General features: G+C 36.0%; 1 protein-coding gene across 1 annotated transcript; it reads left to right on the plus strand.

Moving 5' to 3' along the window:
- Nucleotides 1–10,041: 10,041 nt before the first annotated feature.
- LOC136267704 (probable outer membrane protein pmp20) lies at nucleotides 10,042–17,913 on the plus strand. Its single transcript, XM_066062853.1, has 3 exons — nucleotides 10,042–10,075; nucleotides 10,441–15,694; nucleotides 17,606–17,913. The coding sequence occupies exons 1-3, from the start codon at nucleotides 10,042–10,044 to the stop codon at nucleotides 17,694–17,696; spliced, it is 5,379 nt and encodes a 1,792-aa protein (XP_065918925.1). The 3' UTR covers nucleotides 17,697–17,913.
- Nucleotides 17,914–22,101: the final 4,188 nt, after the last annotated feature.

Raw genomic sequence — 22,101 nt, forward strand, 5'->3', positions numbered from 1 at the left:
TGTGTAGTGTGTGGGGCGCAGTGTTTAGTGTGTGGGGCGAAATCTTACTGCACAAATGTTAGCCTCAGCACTGATGTACACCATGTTGGTTCACATTTTACACTACACAATTTATCACTCACTTTTTAGCAACCCCAGCTGTAGGTTAACAACAAGACTAACCAACGTCACAATAGCCTACTTAATACACTAACTAGTTAACAGGTCAGAAAGACCATATACTAATACAGTAAGCCAGCCAGTAATAGACTCAGAGCAAATTCTTGTTTAGCACTGTCTCACTATCTCAAGGCATTGTCAATCTTGGAGAAAGCAGGCCATAATATTACTAACAGTTAGTTTAGAATTATGTAGCTAGTTTGTACAATTATTTAGAACTTTCTTATTATATCTACCTTGTAAATTGCAACAAGAAAGAACATCTTCAAACTTTTAAGATGAAATCATTAAGCTTTTAATAAACTTACTTGTATCATCTCATTTATATTCTGTGTGGGCCCCTCCTCACTTCAAATGTTATGTGACTCGAATTCAGCGGTTACAAAATCATGCTGTTTGTTTCACCTATTGTCTACACAAATACCATATTACAGAATACTGTACATTAAGAGTTGACTTAGTGCCAAGACTAAGGCATCCAAAGCTGCATCTCAGGAAATGTAATGATTGTGTTGTGTGATTGCCAAGCAAACATGCACAATTATTTGTAACTAAGTTGCCTCACTTCATCAACTTTAACTCTGTTTGCACTAAGTTTCATCAGTACCATTCCACTAGAGGGATTCCACTTCTTCTTCTGATTCAATATGGTAACTACTAGGACTGTATCATACTTTGCCAACCCGGTCAGATGTCATTACTTTTATGCAAAGATTTTAATACAGATTTGTGGAATTCCTTGCCAGCCGACATTAAAGAACTTTACTCTTGTAGAGACTTTCAATGCAAAAAGCCATTTCTTGTCATCTATGTAATTTTAGTGTTGTGTGCAAGTGTGTGCGTGTGGTGTAATGCTTGCTATTGTCTTGCTTTGTGTCTACAGTTACGTGCTTTAAATCAACAGCTGGTTGTTTTTCTCCCAAATGTGGAATAGTGAACACAAGTACATTTATGCATGTATAATAACAAAAATGAAACAAATCACAAACCAGCTGTGGAATGATCGCACTGTATGTAAACTGTATAGAATAGTAAAATGTCTTTGAAGTGTAAGACATCTTTGAAAATAGTTAGTTGGGATTCCATTGTTTATTTGGGCTGTATTTTGCCAAATTATATATAGACTTAGTCGTTTGACAACTTTATTGTGGCTAACAAAAACAACATGGTCAGCCTCCTTAATTTATAGCGAGTATTTAGAAATATATATGGATACTAAGTACTTGTGTGCATTGGATGGTTAGTATAATACAATTTTGAAATTTGTTCAGTGGTCCCTGAGAATTCGACAGTCAGTGGATAAATGTTTATTTATCTATTGTATTAGGGTGCCTGCTCTATTAGAGTATCTCAGGCTTGAATTTTATAGTAAGTTCTCTGCCAAATACATACCACCTTGGAAATTATAAAACACTATGTATGCTAGTCCGATTTTAACAGTTTGTTCAAGTAGCAACTATAACTGAATATTTTCCTGACTGCTGTATTAGGGTGACTGTTCTATTAGAGTATCTCTATCATGATGTAAAGTCACAGTGTTGCAGAGCTCCATGGTCTCATTTATTGAGTTTGCTGGCTAATTATTTTTTTGAAAATCTGTAGTATAATGAAATGATGAAACAAACAAACATAATTGTTCTAAACAATAAAAATATGCCTCTCCACTAAATGCAAATCAGTGGAGACAGTAGGGTGCACTGTTGACTGCAGCTTTCTGCTCCCACAAATAGCCAGTACAGTAGAATGCAGTAGATAATGCAGGATGCATCCACTAGAGTGTCTGGTTGTAAGAGGTATTGTACTTCTGTGGTAAAAGATCTGCTGGATGGTGGTACCCTCCTTGCCCAAACCATCAAGGTAAAAAAAACAAGTAGGGTGAAGATTCACAATCAATGTTATGTATACAATACTCCTATTCATGCTTCTTCTTGAGCTCATGTCGATGAAAAAGGTGAGCAACTCAGTTCTGATGATAATTTGGTGCAGCGTTGGGATGGAAAACCCTAATATCAAACAATGCACCTTGTTATCTGTCCCAGAAGCTCCTTGCGTGGATGTCAGCTCTTGCATTATTACTACAGTTAGCCGAAGATCGTGTAATTATCAGTGGCAGTAATGGAGGCTCAACAGTAATGCTGGCTAATAAATGGTATCTCTTACAGAGGCTCCCTGTCACTTTATTGTATGTGCAGATAATGTGCAAGTATGAGACCAAAATGCACCCCAGCCCTGTTTAGAGGTAGTACAGCAATAGTACTACAATGGTGGATCTAGGATTGGGCATTTTCCCCTCCTCCCCCTTTTGGATATGCCATAGCTACTTCTTTTCATTGAATAACTTACTAGACCTTAATACTCATAAAAAATATGTGCATATTACTACCATCTCACCTGAAACCAAGGTCAATATAACCGTCAGACTATCACACAGAACCTTCATGCGTACTAAGTGCCTCTATAAACAATTATCGTGTTGCAGATTATAAGGCGATCATAACTTTCAAACAACTTTTAAGATTATATACACAATGCCATAATAGCAAAAATTTACAGTGAGACACTACTAAGAGGTGATTGTTTGCTGCTTCAAAAATACAGCAGCTATCAAGAGAATCTGCACCTACATTTTAACCTGTTTGTGCCCCTCCCCTTGTCATCTCCTGGATCCTCCCCTGTACTATTCCAACAACTAGTTTTATACGGTACTTATGTGATACAGTTACCATCACTCTTGTGATTCCATGTATACTGACCACCTCATTTGCTCCATCTTCTACTACAGACAGGTCAGACTGGTCACTCTACAGCTTCTGATGTTGTTGTTGTTTTTTTGTTTTCTTTTATTCCAGCCCTAATGGCACTCCCTTCCAACTCCATGTCTCTAAAGAAGTAGTCTAAAACTATAAAATTATCTTGCCTAAACACAGACCTAAACAGAGCCTAAGCCATCTACAGCTTCTGATGTGCCAGGAAATTGTGAATTATTGAATATTTATAAGGCAGTGGTTATAGTTAATGTCTGATCCAAAGATATTCTATTAACAACAAAGCATCAAAATTATCATCAGGTTATCAAGTTGTTCTAGTGATGTCAGAGTATACCAAGAAGGAGAGGGATGAAGTTAACTGGTACAGTGACTCATTCTATACTCATCACAAGGGATACAAAATGCATTTATATCTCTATGCTGCTAGTGGTACTCACCTGTTAGTATATCTGTTCTTCATGAAGGGTCCATATGAAGATCAGTTAAGGTGGCCACTGAATGGACATTGTGAGGTGAAGTTGAACCAAATCAGCAACAGTGAACAACATTTAGGGAATGGGAAGTATCAGGATCTTATGGAGGTCTTTTTGGGAAATAAACTGAAGGGCATACCACAGGGAATGGTAACTTCCCTCCCTACTAGTGACCCAACATAACTCTTTCACACACCAGTGCCTCAAAGATGATAGTATCTTCCTTCACCTCAGCTATAAACTAAACTACGTAAGAGAGAGAAACCATCAATATTAATGAATAACAAAGTTGTGTTACAAAATAAATAAATAAATGGCTAACTAGTGAGTAAGTTCTCAGATACACACGACCATGGAAAAGGCAATAAAATTCCCCATGAATGGGTGTGGCAAGGAAAAAAACACAAAAACTTAAGCCTTATAGGAAAGAACTAAAGTGGTCAGCGTTCAGGATTCCCCGACCATTCTGGGCAATCTCTTGCCAAAAATATTCTTCTTAAAGAGGAGATTGAAGCAGCAGCCAAGTCAAAAATATGTCTGCAGCAATCTTGATCTCACTTTGAATAAAGCTAACACAGTTCTGAAATGATGACATAGATGATGGTAAATAATATAATTATAGTGTAATGATAACAATGCATGGCTTTTTAATATTGTGCACCTAGTCACTTTTATATCATATTTTAAGATTCTTAAATGTAAAAACAGGTGGAATAATAGGATACTATAATATATTTAAAGGGATAACTGGGGTGGTACGTATATTAGATACTATCCCACTAGGGACCTGTGAGAAGGCTAAAGCCTGTGAGTACAGGCAATCTGAAAAATGTAACTGAAACGTTGAAGAATGCAGAAAAGAATCCCTGACCCAGTGGGACTTGATCCCCTGAAACATACATTGTAAATGTGTCTCCACAATGCAGCACTGAGTAATATGTATTATATAGTGTTGTAAAGTCTAATAGGATTGAGCCAATTATGCTTTGAAGTCTGTTATTAGGCCTGTGTCAAATATATGCCAGCATAACAGACTGGAGTGCTATGCCAGCATATTAGGTAGATATTTCAAACTATGGAGTTTAATTCCATAAAATAGATCGATACTCCCTATTAGAGCAGTCAGTGGAAACTGCAATAGAGCACTCAAATGCATTGTACATACCTCCTTAGATTGATTCTCTCTAATAGAAGCTAATAATCTATTCCAGTGCTGAGATATGACCTAGTACCTGTGTGTGACAACATGTAGGTTGTGTCCACATACCTCTATTTTTGCACGCCTGGTCACATATTATGTTACTTGTTGAGCACACAATTCATCAATATTACCATCCCCTACTTAATGAAACAGTTGCTCAATCATCTGTATATTACAATTCCATGTAGTATTAATGAGTTGTAGGCTCAACTGGTACCATAATATTTATGGGTGTTCATATGCAATAAAATTATTATTATAACATTATTATAAGATGATTTCCCAATTGCATTAGTTAGAATCCTATTATGTGTCCTGCTTTTTAGACAATGAGTAAATAGAATTTTACAATTCACTATGCTACCAATTAGGCAGTTATACTACGTATTGGAATATATATTTCATGGATACTGTTTAATGGTTTTAATTACTATGAAACTGATTAGAGTCTTGCAATACTTAAACTTTGGTCACTCAAAGTTATGCCATCAAAAATGACAATGTTCAGGATTTGTAAAATCATACGTGAAACTTTGGAAATACTGGTTTTCACAGCAGCCACATTTACACTCATTATATTATTATTTTATTATTATTATTATGATTCATAACATATTGGTACAGATGGCGCAATCCTAACCAATGAAATTGGGTATACAATAAATACAGTAATAATACTATATAGTTACAGTAATAAAGTACGTTCTGCTACAACACTAAAAGATTACAATAAGGTGCTGAAGATTCTGAGTAACTGGGTTGACAGAAGATGGTAAACCAAGTGAATCTAAACTAGGAACTAGTGTGGTAGCAAGGTATTATTGAAACAAGAGCTCTATCAATAACTGGAACAACAGATGTAGAAGTGCTCCATTACCAGTTCACTATTACACTTAAGTCACGCAGCATCCGTCTTTCTTCTCTATAAACTTCTGGGAAATTCGAGAGCCACCGGGAACTGCAACATCAATAAATTTTATTTCAGCTTTCAGGTTGTGAACCAAAGTAATGATCAGGTTTGTCATGTGATAAGGAGCTGCCTGTCTGGATTGTATAGTCCCATAAGATCTTCCAGTTTAAATTATGCAGGACTTTCTCAGGAACATGTTTCCACCAAAGCTCCTGAACACAAAACCCAGCAAGTTTAGCCAGATTCCAATGGATGTAAGAGGCTACTAAATCATGTCTCTTTTTGTATTGCATCTGTGCAATGTAGGAACAACAACGTTAACTGGTAAGATGGTCTATTGTTTCATCAGCAGAATGGCACTATCTACATAGAGGTGACACAGGAAGCTTGAAATTTTTACTACTCATCACATTCATTGTAATTGCTTGCTCCTTGGCTGCAAACAGATACCCTTCAACTTCAGGGGTCATCTTAGATGACTTTAACCACACCCATTTCCACTTAGAATCAATATAGGTAACTGTCTCACAACAGAATTGACCATGGAGAGCTTTCTGTACCCAGTTATCACAGTGCACGAGAGTTAGCTCTCTGATTCAAACCAATGCATGGAGCTAACTGCTTGCAGATGATTTCTTGACATAAAGCCCTATTATTATTATTATTATTTTATTATTTTATTTTATCACAGCAAGATATACATACAAATACATTGCTGGTATACAAAACAACCTGACTCTAACCAAGAGTGTAGGTTAATGTAAAAAGTTGCCAGTTAGCTATAAGACACACAAAGTATGTACAATAACAAAGTATCAGTCAAATTGTCAAATAACACCATGACAGTGATGTGGTGGAATATAACACAGTCTTTTGAAATGTCCGAATTAAAGATGATGGCAAGTCTACCTTCTCTAAATACAATGATAGGTCCTTTGATATGGAACCTAATGCCCCAACAATTATAGGAATGGTGCCTACGTTTCTACATTTCCACACTCTGGTTTGCTTTTCAATGACCTTTTGAGAAAGTCTAGAATCTCCAGGAATAGCAATATTAATTAGGTATACTTCATTTGTTTATTTAATAATGCCATAGTAATATCAGGATGTTGTGTTGCAGTTACCATAGTAATATCAGGATGTTGTGTTGCAGTTACCATAGTAATATCAGGATGTTGTGTTGCAGTTACCATAGTAATATCAGGATGGTTGTGTTGCAGTTACTATGGAAAAATCCCACAACAGTTTACAGACATTGTTTTCACAAGCTCATGGAGGACAATGTTTCCGCCAAAGATCTTGCACAGGGAATCCAGCTTACTTTGCTAGCATCCAGTGAACTTGAGAAGCAACAAGATCATGCCAACTCCTGAAATACACACAGAAAACAAAATTAATTCTGGTAAATAGCTAACTACAACAATCATCAAAACCTACCAAAGATGAACGTTCAGTATTCAATGCAACGGTCCAGCAGTTTGCAGTAAAACAGATTTCTATAAGACAAAGGGCTTCAAAGTAATAGTAAGTCTCTTCAACCAGTCATTAAACTTGGGGCTCAAAGCACCGAGGGCACCAATAACCATTGGAATTACATCTGCCTTAACATTCCAGAGTCTCTGGATCTCAATTAGTAAGTCTGTAATACTTTTCAAACTTTTCAACCTTTTCAACTTCTTTACTAACAACATTAGAGTCAAAAGAACATGAAAAGTCTACCAAAAAAGTATGTTTCTTTTTCTTCAACAATAAGATTAAATCAGGGCAATTGGTACTAGTAATAGCATGGGTAGCAGTGAAATTTTTTTTGGGATAAATATCACAAGTGTTGTATTGGAAATTTACCATTTCCGGGAAATTTACCATTTCCAATACAACAAGAGTGGTATTTATCCCAAATTTCACTGCTACCCATGCTATTCCCAGTTAATACCATACTCGCTGCATATACACATGCTGTGCATTAGCATTGCTATGTACGCAATTTGTCACTACTATATGTACTAAACATGCATCGACACTAATTGGCGCTACATTGTTAACATAAATTCTAGCCAATGAAATTACAATTACAACTTTTTCACTGCTGTCAGTGAAATACGGGATAAATTTCACTGCTACTATTGAGACTTTTGTATGGGCAGTGAAACAGGTATGGTATTAGCATGGATATAGTTCTGTCAGTTATAACAGTGAAGTCCCATAAATTTTCACACAGTCAGATTCTTCAACAGGTCTTGGATTATGTTTCCACCAATTTCTCACAACTGGGAAACCAAATTGTGAGCACAAACACTACTATAAGTGTCAGCCCACTTCATCATGACGCTTCTTATACAATGTGCCAGCCAAAGTAGAGCACCCTGAGACAATATGAGCCACAGTTTCAATACACAGGCAACATGATGGATCAGATCCACGTAAGATGGATGCATTTGTAGCTAATACTTAGTGTTTAGTGCCTGATCTTGAGCATGCAGCTAAAATTAAACTTTTTGTCTCAATCTTTATGTTGGAATGGACAAGCCATCCAAAAAGTGGGCACAGTTGTTATCATTCAAGTAAGACACGTATTGGCCATGTATACGTGCCATTATTATTATATTTATACCACGTTACATCTACCATATAATATATGTGAGTAGAAATAATTGCCACTGTTGTTGCTGTAGCTATGTCATCAGTTGAAATTTCGCGTTACACAAATAAAAGTAATAACTACTTGTACATTTAATTTGACAGTTTATAATATAAGCACACCTATTATGATAGCATAATTCTAAGCACATTATATTGTCTGAAGCAATAATCATAATGCTAGCACAATAGCCAGAAAATAATTATTCTTTCTTGTGTGTCAAAATGCATGTTATGAAAGAAGATCAGCATACTCTAATAGATCAAAAGAGCAATCATTGTTATTTTACATGTGTTTAATGAATAGCTATGTTCATTAGCTATTCATAGCTATAGTTGGACAAAACAAACATTTGAGCATAATAGGATGGTGCAGAGCCCACACGGATTGGCTCATTTATCCAACATAGCAATACATATTATTATAATCACCGTTGAGTCCCACTCTATCATGTAATGTCTAGCCTGCAGAAACCACATAAGTAAGTACTCAAACAGAATTATCGTAACTGAACACAACCTAGTACAATACTCCCATGTATTGTTTATTTTTGGGAAGTCAAGGGGAAACCACCATGTGTCACATTAGCAAACATACTGCAAGTGAAACTCCAGGACTAAACATATAAACTTGATTATTAGTTTGTCATCCCAGCCTGCACCTCCATTTTTCTTACCACATCATTCAAGGACTTTTTGTACCATTGGTGGTTACTCAGCACCTCTTGAAGTCGGTAACTATGTAGTTAGAGCAGTTTGAGGCATTCTGAGTTATGTGGACTATCTAAATCAAATAGCTATCTAGCTAATAAACTGAAAATCCAACCTACATTACTATGTATTTGAGTGTTGGAGGATGAGAAACTAATAATTAAGTTTATTTGGCCTCACTGTGAACTTTTATAATTAGGCTTTTGGCCTACTGTATGTTGTTGCACTATTCCAGTAGTTGTAGCATGTGCTCAAGAGGTTGTTTCAGTCGACAATGATCATAAAACATTAGTAGCTACAGGTAGTTGTCCAGAGATACAATGATACTCCTATGACACTCCTACAGAGGATATCAGAGAAAATTAGTTCACAAACGATAAGCACAAAAGTCAACTCTTTTGTAGCAATCGTTTATGGCTATAATAGATCACGAATATTGATTCAGTATATGAGCTATGTACAAATTTAATTTAATGTTGCATGTACTGGGTGTAAGTGTGCATGTAGTTGTGTGGGACACAGCTTGTACTGAAAAAACATAATATTTATGGGTGTTCACACCAAATTAAACATTGTGATATGGTTGCCATTGAATTGAAAGTTTCCCTTCCATTAAGTTATTTTGGGGTGGCTTAACAAACAGATCTGTTAACATGATGACATCATCTACAGTGCATTCAAAACAAATTCAATATCATTGATATCATTAATAATAATAATTAGTTTTCTACCTCATGTTGATCTGAGTTTGGACCGATTATTACATATAGGCAATCACATCTATGTCCAGTGTACCAAGCTATTCAAAAATTACATACAGACTTTGTAAATTTATATTAGTGTATATAGTACAAGTATAAGGAAATTAGGAATTTAATTCTAGGGATCAAACTTACCTTTTTTGTTATTCCGTAGCTTGTTTTACTTTTTCTTATTTGACCCATAATTCAACTTATTTTTTCTTTACTTTTCTAAGTTTACTTTCTTAATAACACAATTATGACTAATGAACCTGCGCATGCCGCATCAAAACAAGCAGTAGTGCCAGGCATGCATGTTACAAAAATTACTTTTGAGTCTGCACACGTGCCCCACAATCAATTACTAAATGACTATGATACTTCATCTTCAGCTATTTTCCACCTGTTACACAGAATTACAAAAGAGGAAAAGTACGAGATGTCTGTACAATCACTATGGAGTAATACAGATGGTAAGCACAATTGCTACCCATGCATTTCAAAATGGATGCTGTCATCAGTGTTATACAAGTTGACTAGACATGTACCTGTTAAGAAAACCATTTATTTTGATGCACACAGTACAGTAGGACTTGAAAATACAAAACGACTTCATCAACAACAGCTTGTGGCATGTGATAAACATGTGACTTGTGTTTTAACATTGTGTTTTAGTAGTTAAACATAGCTAACTACATGCATATGACACATGTATGGTTTATGAAAGTATAAATAACTTTCCTTACAATTCAAACGTAGTTGTCTAAAATTTGTTGCTACTGTGTTAAGGTACACATTGTCATTATGTGTACAAAAAGTGTTGCAATCATAATTGTAGTTTCTGTGATCTTCACAAAAGCTGAGGAACTAATTTCTAATGAAACCTTCCCTCAGGATATCACTATTTCTGGTTCAGAGTCAGTTTTTGAACAGGTAATTAAACCATGCTGTCTGATTGGTGACCATCACTTTTACTCATTGGATAGAGCACTACATAGCCTTACTAATGATTCCATTGTTAAAGTAATTGCATCAATTGCTCTGCTGAATTCAAAAGTCAGTATTAAAAATCTTGAGAATATTGCAATTGTTGGACACGGAACTCTCACTGTGAGCTGCAGTGGTATTGGAGCAATAAGTTTTTCCTTCTGCAACAATGTGACAATTAAAGATGTTGTTTGGGAGAATTGTGGCTCCAGCAATAAATCAACTTATCCAGGAATTGGCTTTCACAAATCATCGAACCTCACAGTACAAAACTGCAAATTTCATTCCTCAATCACACAGGCTTTAACTTTCTCAGAACCTTCAGGAAATATATACATTAGCAATTGTAAATTCACACAAAATGAACACAGTGGTCATGGTGCAGCAGTGGAGTATATATCTGCAGCAACAGCTCGTAACCAAACAAGGTTGATGATTGACAGGTGTGAATTCTCCAACAATGGAGCTGCTAAAAGTATTGTCTACATTAACAGTGTAGATAAACCACTTACTTCATACTTGCAAGATTCATTGTTTATTGGCAACAAAGGAGTACCGTTGTATGTTTCACATCATAAATTGCACATCCAAGGTGATCTAATTTTCAAACACAATTTAGCGGTTGCTGGTGGAGGAATTCTTAGCAGTGACTCGGTTGTTGTATTCAAAAGCACCTCTAATGTTACCTTTTACAGCAATTCTGCAATTACTAATGGTGGAGCAATGTTTATTAATGATTCCAGAATTCGTTTTGGAGAAAACTCAGTAATACATTTTGCAAATAATTTTGCTAAATTATTTGGTGGCACACTGTTCTCCATGAACAAGTCAGTTGTATCATTTGGTGGAAACACCATGGCAACATTTCACAGTAATAAGGCTGGTGAATGCGGGGGAGCTCTGCATTTTTCAAAAAGTAATTTATCATTTGATGAAAACTCCAAGGTAATATTTACTGAAAATGAAAGTAAATATGGAGGGGCAGTTTACTCTTATAATTCACAACTATCATTTGACAGAGACAAAACAGTGACAAGTGAAGTTAACAAAGCTATCATTAGTGGAGGAGTAATTTTCCCTCGGAAGAATTCCAGCATCACATTTAATAGTAACATAGGAGTAACATTTAGTGACAATCAAGCTCAATATGGTGGAGCAGTCTACCTTAGAAGCTATTCAATAATATCATTTGATGGACACACTAAAGTGATTTACAACAGCAACAAAGTCAACATAAGTGGTGGAGCAATTTATTCTGATGAGAAGTGTCACATCACCTTTGATAGTAACTCTATGGTGTTATTCTATGGCAACAGAGCTGCACGTGGAGGAGCAGTATTCTCTAGAGATTATTCTAACATAGCATTTGATGGAAACACGACAGTGACTTATGAAGGTAACAAAGCTAGAAAAAAAGGAGGAGCTGTTTATTCTAGTAGAAACAGCAATATCATGTTTGATCAGAACTCAAAAGTGACATTTACTGGAAATTTTGCTGTACTATCAGGAGGATCGGTGTACTCTGAAAGTTATTCTAACATATCATTCGATGGAAAAACCACAGTGAGTTTTAAAGGTAATAAAGCCATACTTTTAGCTGGAAGTATTTTGTCTAATGAGAAGTGTAACATAACATTTGATGGTAACTCAAAAGTGACATTTAGTAACAACAGAGCTCAAATCGGAGCAGCAATTTTCTCTCATAGTTATTCAAAGATGTCATTTGATGGAAACACCAGAGTGACTTGTGATGGTAATAAAGCTAGTAAAACTGCAGGGGCTATCCATGCTTTGGACAACTGCAGCATCACCTTTGATGGAAACTCAAAAGTGGTATTCAGTGACAATACAGCTTACTTTGGAGGAGCAGTTTACACTTGGATTAATGCAATAATATCATTTGATGGAAACACAACAGTAACATATAACAGTAATAAAGCCAGTGAAGATGGAGGAGCTGTTTATTCTAGTAAAAACTGCAATATCACATTTAATGGAAACTCAAAAGTGACATTTAGCAATAACAAAGCTCAAAAAGGTGGAGCAGTGTACTCTGGAGATTACTCAACAGTATTATTTGATGGAACCACATCAGTGTTGTATAAAGATAATGTAGGTGTTAATGGAGCAGCTGCTTATTATAGTGCAAACTCTGTCATCAGATTTGATGGAAACTCAACAGTGACATATAAACACAATGAAGCAAGTAACTTTGGAGGAGCTGAAAATTGCTTTATGCACTGTAACATCACATTTAATGGTGATTCAAAGGTGATATTTGGTGACAACAGGGCTAAACATGGTGGAGCAGTGAACTCTGAATTTTATTCAATAATACTATTTGTTGGACACACAACAGTGACGTTCTACAACAATAAAGCCAGCACAAATGGTGGAACAATTCATTCTCATGATAATTCTAACATCACATTTGACAAACACTCAGTTGTGACATTTTATGACAACAGTGCAACATATGGCGGAGCAGTGTTATCTACTGACCATTCTATTATATCATTTGATGGAAACACAACAGTGATATGTAAAGGTAACAAGGTTGGTGAATTTGGAGGAGTCATTGGGCTTTATAAACATAGCAGGATTACAGTTAATGGAAACTCAAACATCACTTTAAGTAACAATGAAGCTAAATATGGAGGCGCAGTGTTCTTTGGTGAGTATTCAGAAATATTGTTTGATGGAAATGGCACAGTGGCATGTAAAAGTAACAAAGCCAGTGAAAATGGAGGAGTTATAATCTCTAATGCAAACTGCAGGATCACATTTAATGGAAACTCAAATGTGTCATTTCGTGACAATGAAGCTACAGCAGGTGGTGCGATGTCTTGCAATAAGTATTCATATTTATTGTTTCAAAGAAATTCCAAAGTGGAATTTACAAATAATATAGCAAAAGATGGTGGAGCTTTGGAAATTCAGCAGTCAAACATGTATTTCACAATGGGTTCACTGGTAAAATTCAATGAAAATTCAGCTAACAGGAGTGGTGGAGCCATATATCTTGGTGATAATTATACAATAATAGTTGAAAGTGAATCTGATGTTATTTTTCATCAGAACAATGCTATCCGCTTTGGTGGAGCCATTTATGGTGAACTAAAGCAAACTAACCACAGCAAAGTCTTAATGAATACTACAAGTGTTGAATTTAGCAGCAATACTTCTCCTATGGGTGATAATGCTTACATGCATCTTCAAGCATCATGTGATGAAACTTGTTTGAATAGTAGCATTGTGGGATTAAATGTGACACACAATTTTCCTCCTCAACGGCTAGCTTTATATAACCCAGCCACCTGTGTCAATCCTACTGATACACTGAATGATTGCAATACCTACTTTGTTAATAATATAATGGTTGGTCAAAATATTAAAATCAATGCTTGTGCATTAAGCTTTCATGATCGACCTGCTGAAGGTGAGAATTTTGTGGTAAGTGGTGAAAGTCAACATCACAGACTTGATGGTACACGATTTGTGCCTATAGCCTGTAAGCTATTTGAAGGTGTCAGTGTGATAGGAGAGAAGATTTCTAATAAAACTAATTTCTCATTAACCATCACATCATATAGCAGTGAGATAGAAATATCTGTTGGACTAATAGCAGAACTATCACCGTGTCATCCAGGTTTCTTCTATGAACGCTCTACTGAACAATGTGTATGCTATGATGACAGTGATGTTGTGTCTTGTTCTGGTAGCACATCGACTATCAAAAGAGGCTACTGGTTTGGTGTTGTTGATGGTAAAAGAACATTGGCAGTTTGTCCCAACAATTACTGCAATTTTTCTTGTTGTGAAACAACTAATGGATTTCACCAACTTTCACCAGTGAGAACAAATCAGTGTAGTTCACACAGATCTGGTACTGCCTGTGGTAGTTGTGAAGAAGGCTACACTCTCTCATTTGATTCTGCAAAATGTGTAAGTGTCAACAAGTGTACAACATTTCAGACAGTTCTGGTGATCATGTTATCAGTGACATATTGGATAGCTTTGGTTGTCATAGTGTTTGTGGTGACATACTATCATATTGAGATAGGTTATTTCTATGTTATCACATACTATTACAGTATGCTGGATATTTTGCTGGATCAAAATTTGTATGCATCTCAAGAACTGTTTACTGTTGTTAGCATTATGTCTAGTGCAGCTAAAGTGACTCCACAATTTCTAGGACAACTTTGCTTGGCAAAGAATATTAGTGGGATTGATCAACAAGTCATCCATTACGCACATCCACTAGCTGTGACCGTCATTGTAGGAATAATATGCCTGTCAGCAAGGATGTCTTACAGGTTTTCAGCATTTGTAAGTCGGAGAATTATCCGCATCATTTGTTGTCTTCTACTACTATCATACACTTCTGTGGCCACAACCTCATTACTGCTATTGAGGTCACTGGCTTTTCATGATGTGGATAAAGTTTACACTTACCTGTCACCTAATGTAGAGTATTTTCATGGTCGTCATCTTCCTTATGGAATCATGGCAATATTGTGTACACTAGTGATTGTGATTGGTCTACCGCTTCTACTTCTATCTGAGCCTTTCCTGAATTGCAAAATCAACTTTACCAGGATAAAGCCATTGCTTGATCAATTTCAAGGATGTTACAAAGACAAATATCGCTCATTTGCAGCTTATTACATGATTTGTCGACTGGTGATCATTATCATCATCATCATCAATTCAGCCAATACTAACGCCACCCTTGCATTACTACTTGTCACCAGTACCCTTCTAGCCTTGACACAGCTGGTCACTAAGCCGTACAAACACAGAGCTCTTAACATTTTTGATGGCATTGTTTTACACATAATGATTTTTCCTTCAGTGATATCATTTTTTGACAGATTTAATACAGGATTGTTATCAGCAGTTATTACTATATTAGTCATACTACCCTTAATTGCATTTGTCACAATGGAACTGATTGTATATAAAGAGAACTTCAAGAAGATTATCGTACACTGTAAAATCAAACCTGTTACTACAAAAGACAACGATGAAGTACAACCGATCAGTGATATTGGTCTTGTTATCGATGATAATATGAGGAAGAACGCTACCATAGTAGACATGTGAGTATGTTATGGTGATTATGTATTATGAATGATACAAATAGTATTAAATTGTGAACTTATGAACACTGTATGTGTCATACATGTATGCATAACTGTCATACATTAGAAATTAAGTGTGAGGCTGTGAGTATCTGAATTTATAGTTCTCATCTAAACCAAAACATTTGAAAATTTTGTTCAATGATTTTAAAGATTGTGGATATTGTAACAGCCAAGAAATGCCTGCAGGCTGCCTGTAGCAAAGTTTATGTTGATTTGAAGGCCACAACTTTTTAACAGCTCATCAACTCTTAGAATGCCTTGGTTTTTACACTTGCTAATAAGACAATCACTTTTATGTGTACTCGGAAATTCTTTATACAGTAAGTTTTGATATTTAATGTGTAAGTAAAAAGTAGGTTGCATAATAGATACATTCTTTGATGGCAGTTCTATGGTGAGGGGAAGGAGGCACCGGCCCCCATGGAAAAAACTGAATTCCTTTAAAATGAGGAAAAAATGTATGGAATTATAGTTTGGAATTTTCAACCTTTAAAATTGCAAAACTCATGCAACTTCATCTCCAGACCTCCCGCCCAGAAATTTCTACTTCATAATACACCCATATTACACTCTGCAGACTCCTGTATGTCATGATCAGCTATATTTTTGCCACTGGTGTTAGGCTGTAAAGCCAGTGAAATTACCATAATAGGTCATATTGATTTTAGTGTTATTTAATCATGAGGCTATAAGCTTAGTTTATTGTTGAGAATGTATGCTTTTGACAATTGCTCAAAAATTACCCTACATATACTATGCTCATGAGAAATGCAATATTCTTAATTACAAGCATACATGTCACCATTAATTGTCATTCATCACTGTTAAACTATTTGATGTTTCAGCTATAAATAGTTGATGTCTTTCATTCTTTTAGCTCTAATTTTACCTGGTCTGAAAAAAATGGTCTTATAGCTTGGTGTAACTAATCACTGGACTGGCATATTTTTGGTTTTACACATTCTGGGGTTGGTTTTATTGAGTCTTGCTAGCCAAGGGCCTTCAGAAAAGTTGCAGTCTGCTCCTAAAATTATGAGTGTAAGGAGTGTAGTAAGCAAAAACTGATTTCTAGATTTCTAGTGACTTCACCTCTTTTTATTATGTTCTTCTACAGTACATATACCTAGCTATACTCCTTATCAGTATGCTGCAGGGAATGTGCTATAGTTATGATATATAGTCTTGGAGATAGTAGAAAGCTTGTACAATGCTAATAAATTTGGTTACATATTATAGTATGCCAACCAGCACATGTAAGAACTAATCTATCATGATAGCAGAAAAACCCTACAGCTGTGTAATGAGTTTGTATATAATATTATTGCATGTTGGAATGAATTTAGCTACAATAGACGGTCTTATATAGGAAAGATAGGTTGCGTCCCAGGGGTCTGGGCTATTTAGTTCAAGGATACAGTGTATTATAGGTAGGTAGCACAAATATAGTAAAATGATTTTTGGATAGCTATTGCTATATATTACAATCTCCAAAACACAATACTGAGAAGTGTATAAATGCTGTAGAGCATAACAAGTAGTAAGAAGTTAGTTTTTGCTTACTCCACTCCTCACACTAAGCATCATTTTAGTAGCAGAAGGCCCTTAGCAAGCAAGACTCAATAAAACTAACCTCAGAATGTGTAAAAACCAAAAATTATGTCAGTCCAGTAGTCCAGTCCAATGTTCCAGTCCAGTAGTCAAGTCTACCTACCTATTAGCAATACTCTTGCTATTAGCTATTCCTGTAATTTTAGTGGTATAATTGCCACATCCCTATTGGAAATCTAAAGAATCATTATTTAATATGTACTATGTTCATTCCCATTTTTTTTTAATATTGACAATTACTATTTATCCACATAACAGAAGGAGAGATTCTAATGATACAGTTGTGATTCATGATACTATGATCCACTATCGTGAACCCATTATGGAAGTGATCGATGATGATTACTGATCATGGACTACACAAACAGTAAAAGTACTAATGCAGTTACACATTCTTTTCAGTGTAAATATTAACCCTGCTACAATAATAATATAGCTGAGTATAATGTTTTGTTGCTTTTATTCTCTCTGTAAACTAGTAGCTAGTACAGTGGTTCACATGGTATTCAATTGTGACATTTTTGCATGTTTACAGTATTCCAATTATACTTGGATATGTACTCATTTCCAACACCACCTCTGCTTACAGTAACTCCATGAAAGCATCTAACATATCACTTAAACGCAATAATAAAGTCATAGTTGAACCCCACCATTAATAAGATATCAACCCGACGCTGAGGCGAATCCAAGGCCGAGGTGTAGATAACTAGAGATATCCTATGAATGAAGTTGGAGTTAAAATAACTTCTATATTGTATCCCACATTTTGAAGGAGTAAAGTTCACAAACAATGTGTCAATAAGCATGTACGTTGTGTATGGCTTCAGTGTTTATGAATATATAGTTTTACTAGTGTAAAATTAATTTATAAAATTAAAACCTGGGAATAGAGATCGCTGAAAAAAGTAAAGAAACAAGAGTCAAACAAGCCAGTATGCTAAACACACAGAGATCTCTATTTGGACTCAATGGATATGGTAGAAACTAAGGAAAAAACAGTAATTTCTCCACAAATTAGGGGCAGGTAAGTACTGAGAATGCTTATATAAATGTTTATTTTAGTCCAAATAGAGATCTCTGTGTGTTTAACATGCTGGCTTGTTTGTATGTAACTATAGGCAGTGTGTAGCATGCTGTGGTCAGAAATAGTATGGCTTCAGATTTGTGCAGCTGTGTGATCACAGTAAGTCAAGTACACAGTGGTACCAACAACATTGTTGCTGGTATGAACTTAATACTGTGGTTAAATATAGGTAATGATATAAGGTTTCCAAATGAACGTGTTAACATGAATAGATTGGATACTTATTAACACAATTCACACGTTGGTTATCCTTAGGGACCCGCCGATTATGCTCATAATTTTACCTATTATGCTATGCTACACTGCTCAAAAATTTACCTATTATGCTTAAATTTATGCTCAATACTTACCCATTATGCTCAAATTATGCCCAATTATTTATGCCTCAGTTCTCATGCTCTACTTATAATTTTCAGTTTATGGATAAATAATAAGTGGCTGAAGCACAAACTTACTTGTCAAACTGTATATTACAGAGAAGATCGATATACTCTAATAGAACAGTCAGCTATGTGATTGTTCTATTAGAGTTACTGACTGTTCTATTAGAGTATATCGATCTTTCTGTTATAGCTATTTTGATAAGCAAGGATTCATACTATTACACAAATATTCTACCCATTATGCTAGCATTATGCTCAATGCTTTCAGGCACCTATTATGCTCATAATTATGCCAGCATAATCGGCGGGTCCCTAGTTACCCTTGCAGAAACTAAGTCAGAAGATCAATGGCAAAGTGAACCTAAAAAAAGCAAATTTGCTTGAGAATGTTATCATTGTAATATGCATTTAAAAATAGGTCATGGACATGAAGGAAGGCACAGGAAGGAAAGTTATGTAGTTTTTATCCCCAAAAAATGCTCACCTTTTGCTGTAGCCTAGTGGGAAAAGAATAATAAGAAAAAGAAGATGAACAAAATGGCATTTTTCAGATATTTTTTAAAATGCTTTTATTGTTCCTTTTGACTTCATATTTTCCAGCGGACCTATACTTCTTCCACATTAACTTCTAAGGCTTCTTTCGTGGTTGGGTGAGTTTCCTAAGGTGGTGTTTAGGTGTGTGTTCTATTAGGATTTTTGCCAAAAACAGGTGATCTCTATTATGAACCACTACCATGGTTCATGATAGTGTCCACGCGTATAGCTTTAATTTGCTTTGATTGCACTTCTTTCAAGTGAATGTGTCACATGAATATATGTTGTCATATATTTACTGGGGTTTAACTATCATTTAACTCCCAGTTATTTACTTTGGTGTATGGCTTCAGTGGGATAGAATACCTACGTATCTTCTTTTTTATTCTAAAGCCAGATTATGAAGGACGTACTGAGCAGATGGTGACTACAATTAGGCAGAAACTAAACGGCGATGTATTATATAATCATTAATGTGACCTAGTCTGGGGAAACAAATGCCAATTTTAAGTATTTGGTACATTGTAGCTTGGCAGTGGTTGAAGCTATGTGTACCAAATTTTCACATGTTTTATAAAAAAATTCCTTACCTTCCAGAGCATCCACTGTGCATTTGCAAGTAGCCAACAACTAAGTTTCCCATTATTTTAGATTATAGGTATGGGCCATCCATGTAGGCGTCAAAACCACCTGGCTAAAATGAAAGGATACTTACAGCACAGGTCTTTATTCATCACCACGGAGCTGTGCAGCCACATACAGCCATCCCCAGCCTGGGCTGACCAGAGCTCCATTAAGGCCCCAGACTATATATTCAATTGCAAGGAAACAATACACTGATGTTTGTTAACCCTGTATGTATACATATATATAGAGATATATATTAGCTGAATATATAATGCAAATACTTAACTGTATGCTACTGTAGCTACATGATGATGACTGACTTGATATACATAAAAGTTTAGTAATATGTGATATTAAGCACCACCTCTAATTATGGTGTTAGCTATTCATATAATGGATTTATTATTTCCTTGCAACTGAGTGTAGATCTGTAGCAGTGGTGATTCTAGACCTGACCTACAGGGGGGCCAAGTAGGGAACAGCATAACTTTGTTGTTTTGCTATAATATAAAGTAGAATTTCAGGGGGGTCTGGGGGTGCAACCCCAGAAGCTGCTGGATTTTTGTAATTTAAAGGCTTGAAAACAGCCTAAAATTTATGCTAAAAATATGAAAATAACAATGCCAATCTATACTGCAACTGATGTAAAAAAAATTTATTTTTCAGCAGCCCCCCTTAGAATCGCCTATGATCTGTAGTGCACCAATGCATAAACTACCACAAATTGACTTTTTTGAAGAGCACATAATCTCCAAGGTGGCAAGGTCCATTGAGTAATCAATACTGGACCTGGGTGGCCTCGAACCTGCAGCCATCCGATTTACGCTCAAACGCTTACAGGAGTCTACCGGGTGGTCAGGATGTTTTCTCCTTGTTATTTTCATGTAACTATATCCATAGGAATTCTAGAGAGTAACTCATTATCTCAAAGTACCCCAAGTAGAACCAAATGGACACTAGTTTATTTATTAATGCTTTACAGCACAAGTGCTGAAGGTCTGTAGGACACCTGGTCCTACAGCCTGCTCAAAGACTTCAGCTACTTAAGGTGTGTTTGAAAAGTTGGAGAAAGGAGAAAAAATCCATGACTGGACCTAGGTAGCCATCCGATTTATGCTCAAACGCTTACAGGAGTCTACCAGGTGGTCAGGATGTTTTCTCCTTGTTATTTTCATGTAACTATATCCATAGGAATTCTAGAGAGTAACTCATTATCTCAAAGTACCCCAAGTAGAACCAAATGGACACTAGTTTATTTATTAATGCTTTACAGCACAAGTGCTGAAGGTCTGTAGGACACCTGGTCCTACAGCCTGCTCAAAGACTTTAGCTACTTGTTACCCAAGTGGACGGTTAAAACATAAACATACAGTGATATATACGTGTCACTATATATACTTCATCCATTGAATCTGAGTACAGATCTGTGCATATTTGGCTTGTTTGACGTTTTTTTTTGGCTACCTCTATTTGCTACGTATCAAGACAGTGGCGGATCTAGGAATTTATAAAGGGGGTTTCCAGTTTAGAAGGTGGAGATATATATTGACATGAGATACGCAAACGTTTGCACTACATCGTCTGGTTTGGTAAGGTGAGACCAAAAAAAAAAAAAAAAAAAAAAAAAAAGGTCACAGCCTAGTAATAGTACATAAAATATATTAAAAACTTCCTACACACTACTTTAGTAGCTACTGTGACTGCTCTAATTACAGTATCTCGATCGAGACGCACGCCGCGATAATTAAAACATTTAATTGTTACGCAATCATTTTTCAAAGGGGGTTTCCGTGGAAACCAATGAAACCCCCCTGGATCCGCCACTGCAAGACACACGGTAGTGTGTCGTGCGGCCCAAGAAGTCGGCGCGCCACACCGTGAGTATATTAACAGGAAGAAAGAAAACGCAATTTTCACACCTATGTAGCTCTGTGATCCCTTATCCGATTGGAACCAAATTTGCTACAGCCATGCCGCCCAGTTAGGGGAGTCTACATACCACATTTGAAGAAAATCGCTCCAGCCATTTCCGAGATACGAGCGAACAAAAGTTCGTTTTAATTTCTTCATTTTTCTCTTCTTCATTTCGCACACTTCGCGCAAAATTCGCCATAAAACACGAA

This window comes from Dysidea avara, chromosome 9 (genome assembly GCF_963678975.1).
Source record: "Dysidea avara chromosome 9, odDysAvar1.4, whole genome shotgun sequence".
Lineage (NCBI taxonomy): Eukaryota > Metazoa > Porifera > Demospongiae > Dictyoceratida > Dysideidae > Dysidea > Dysidea avara.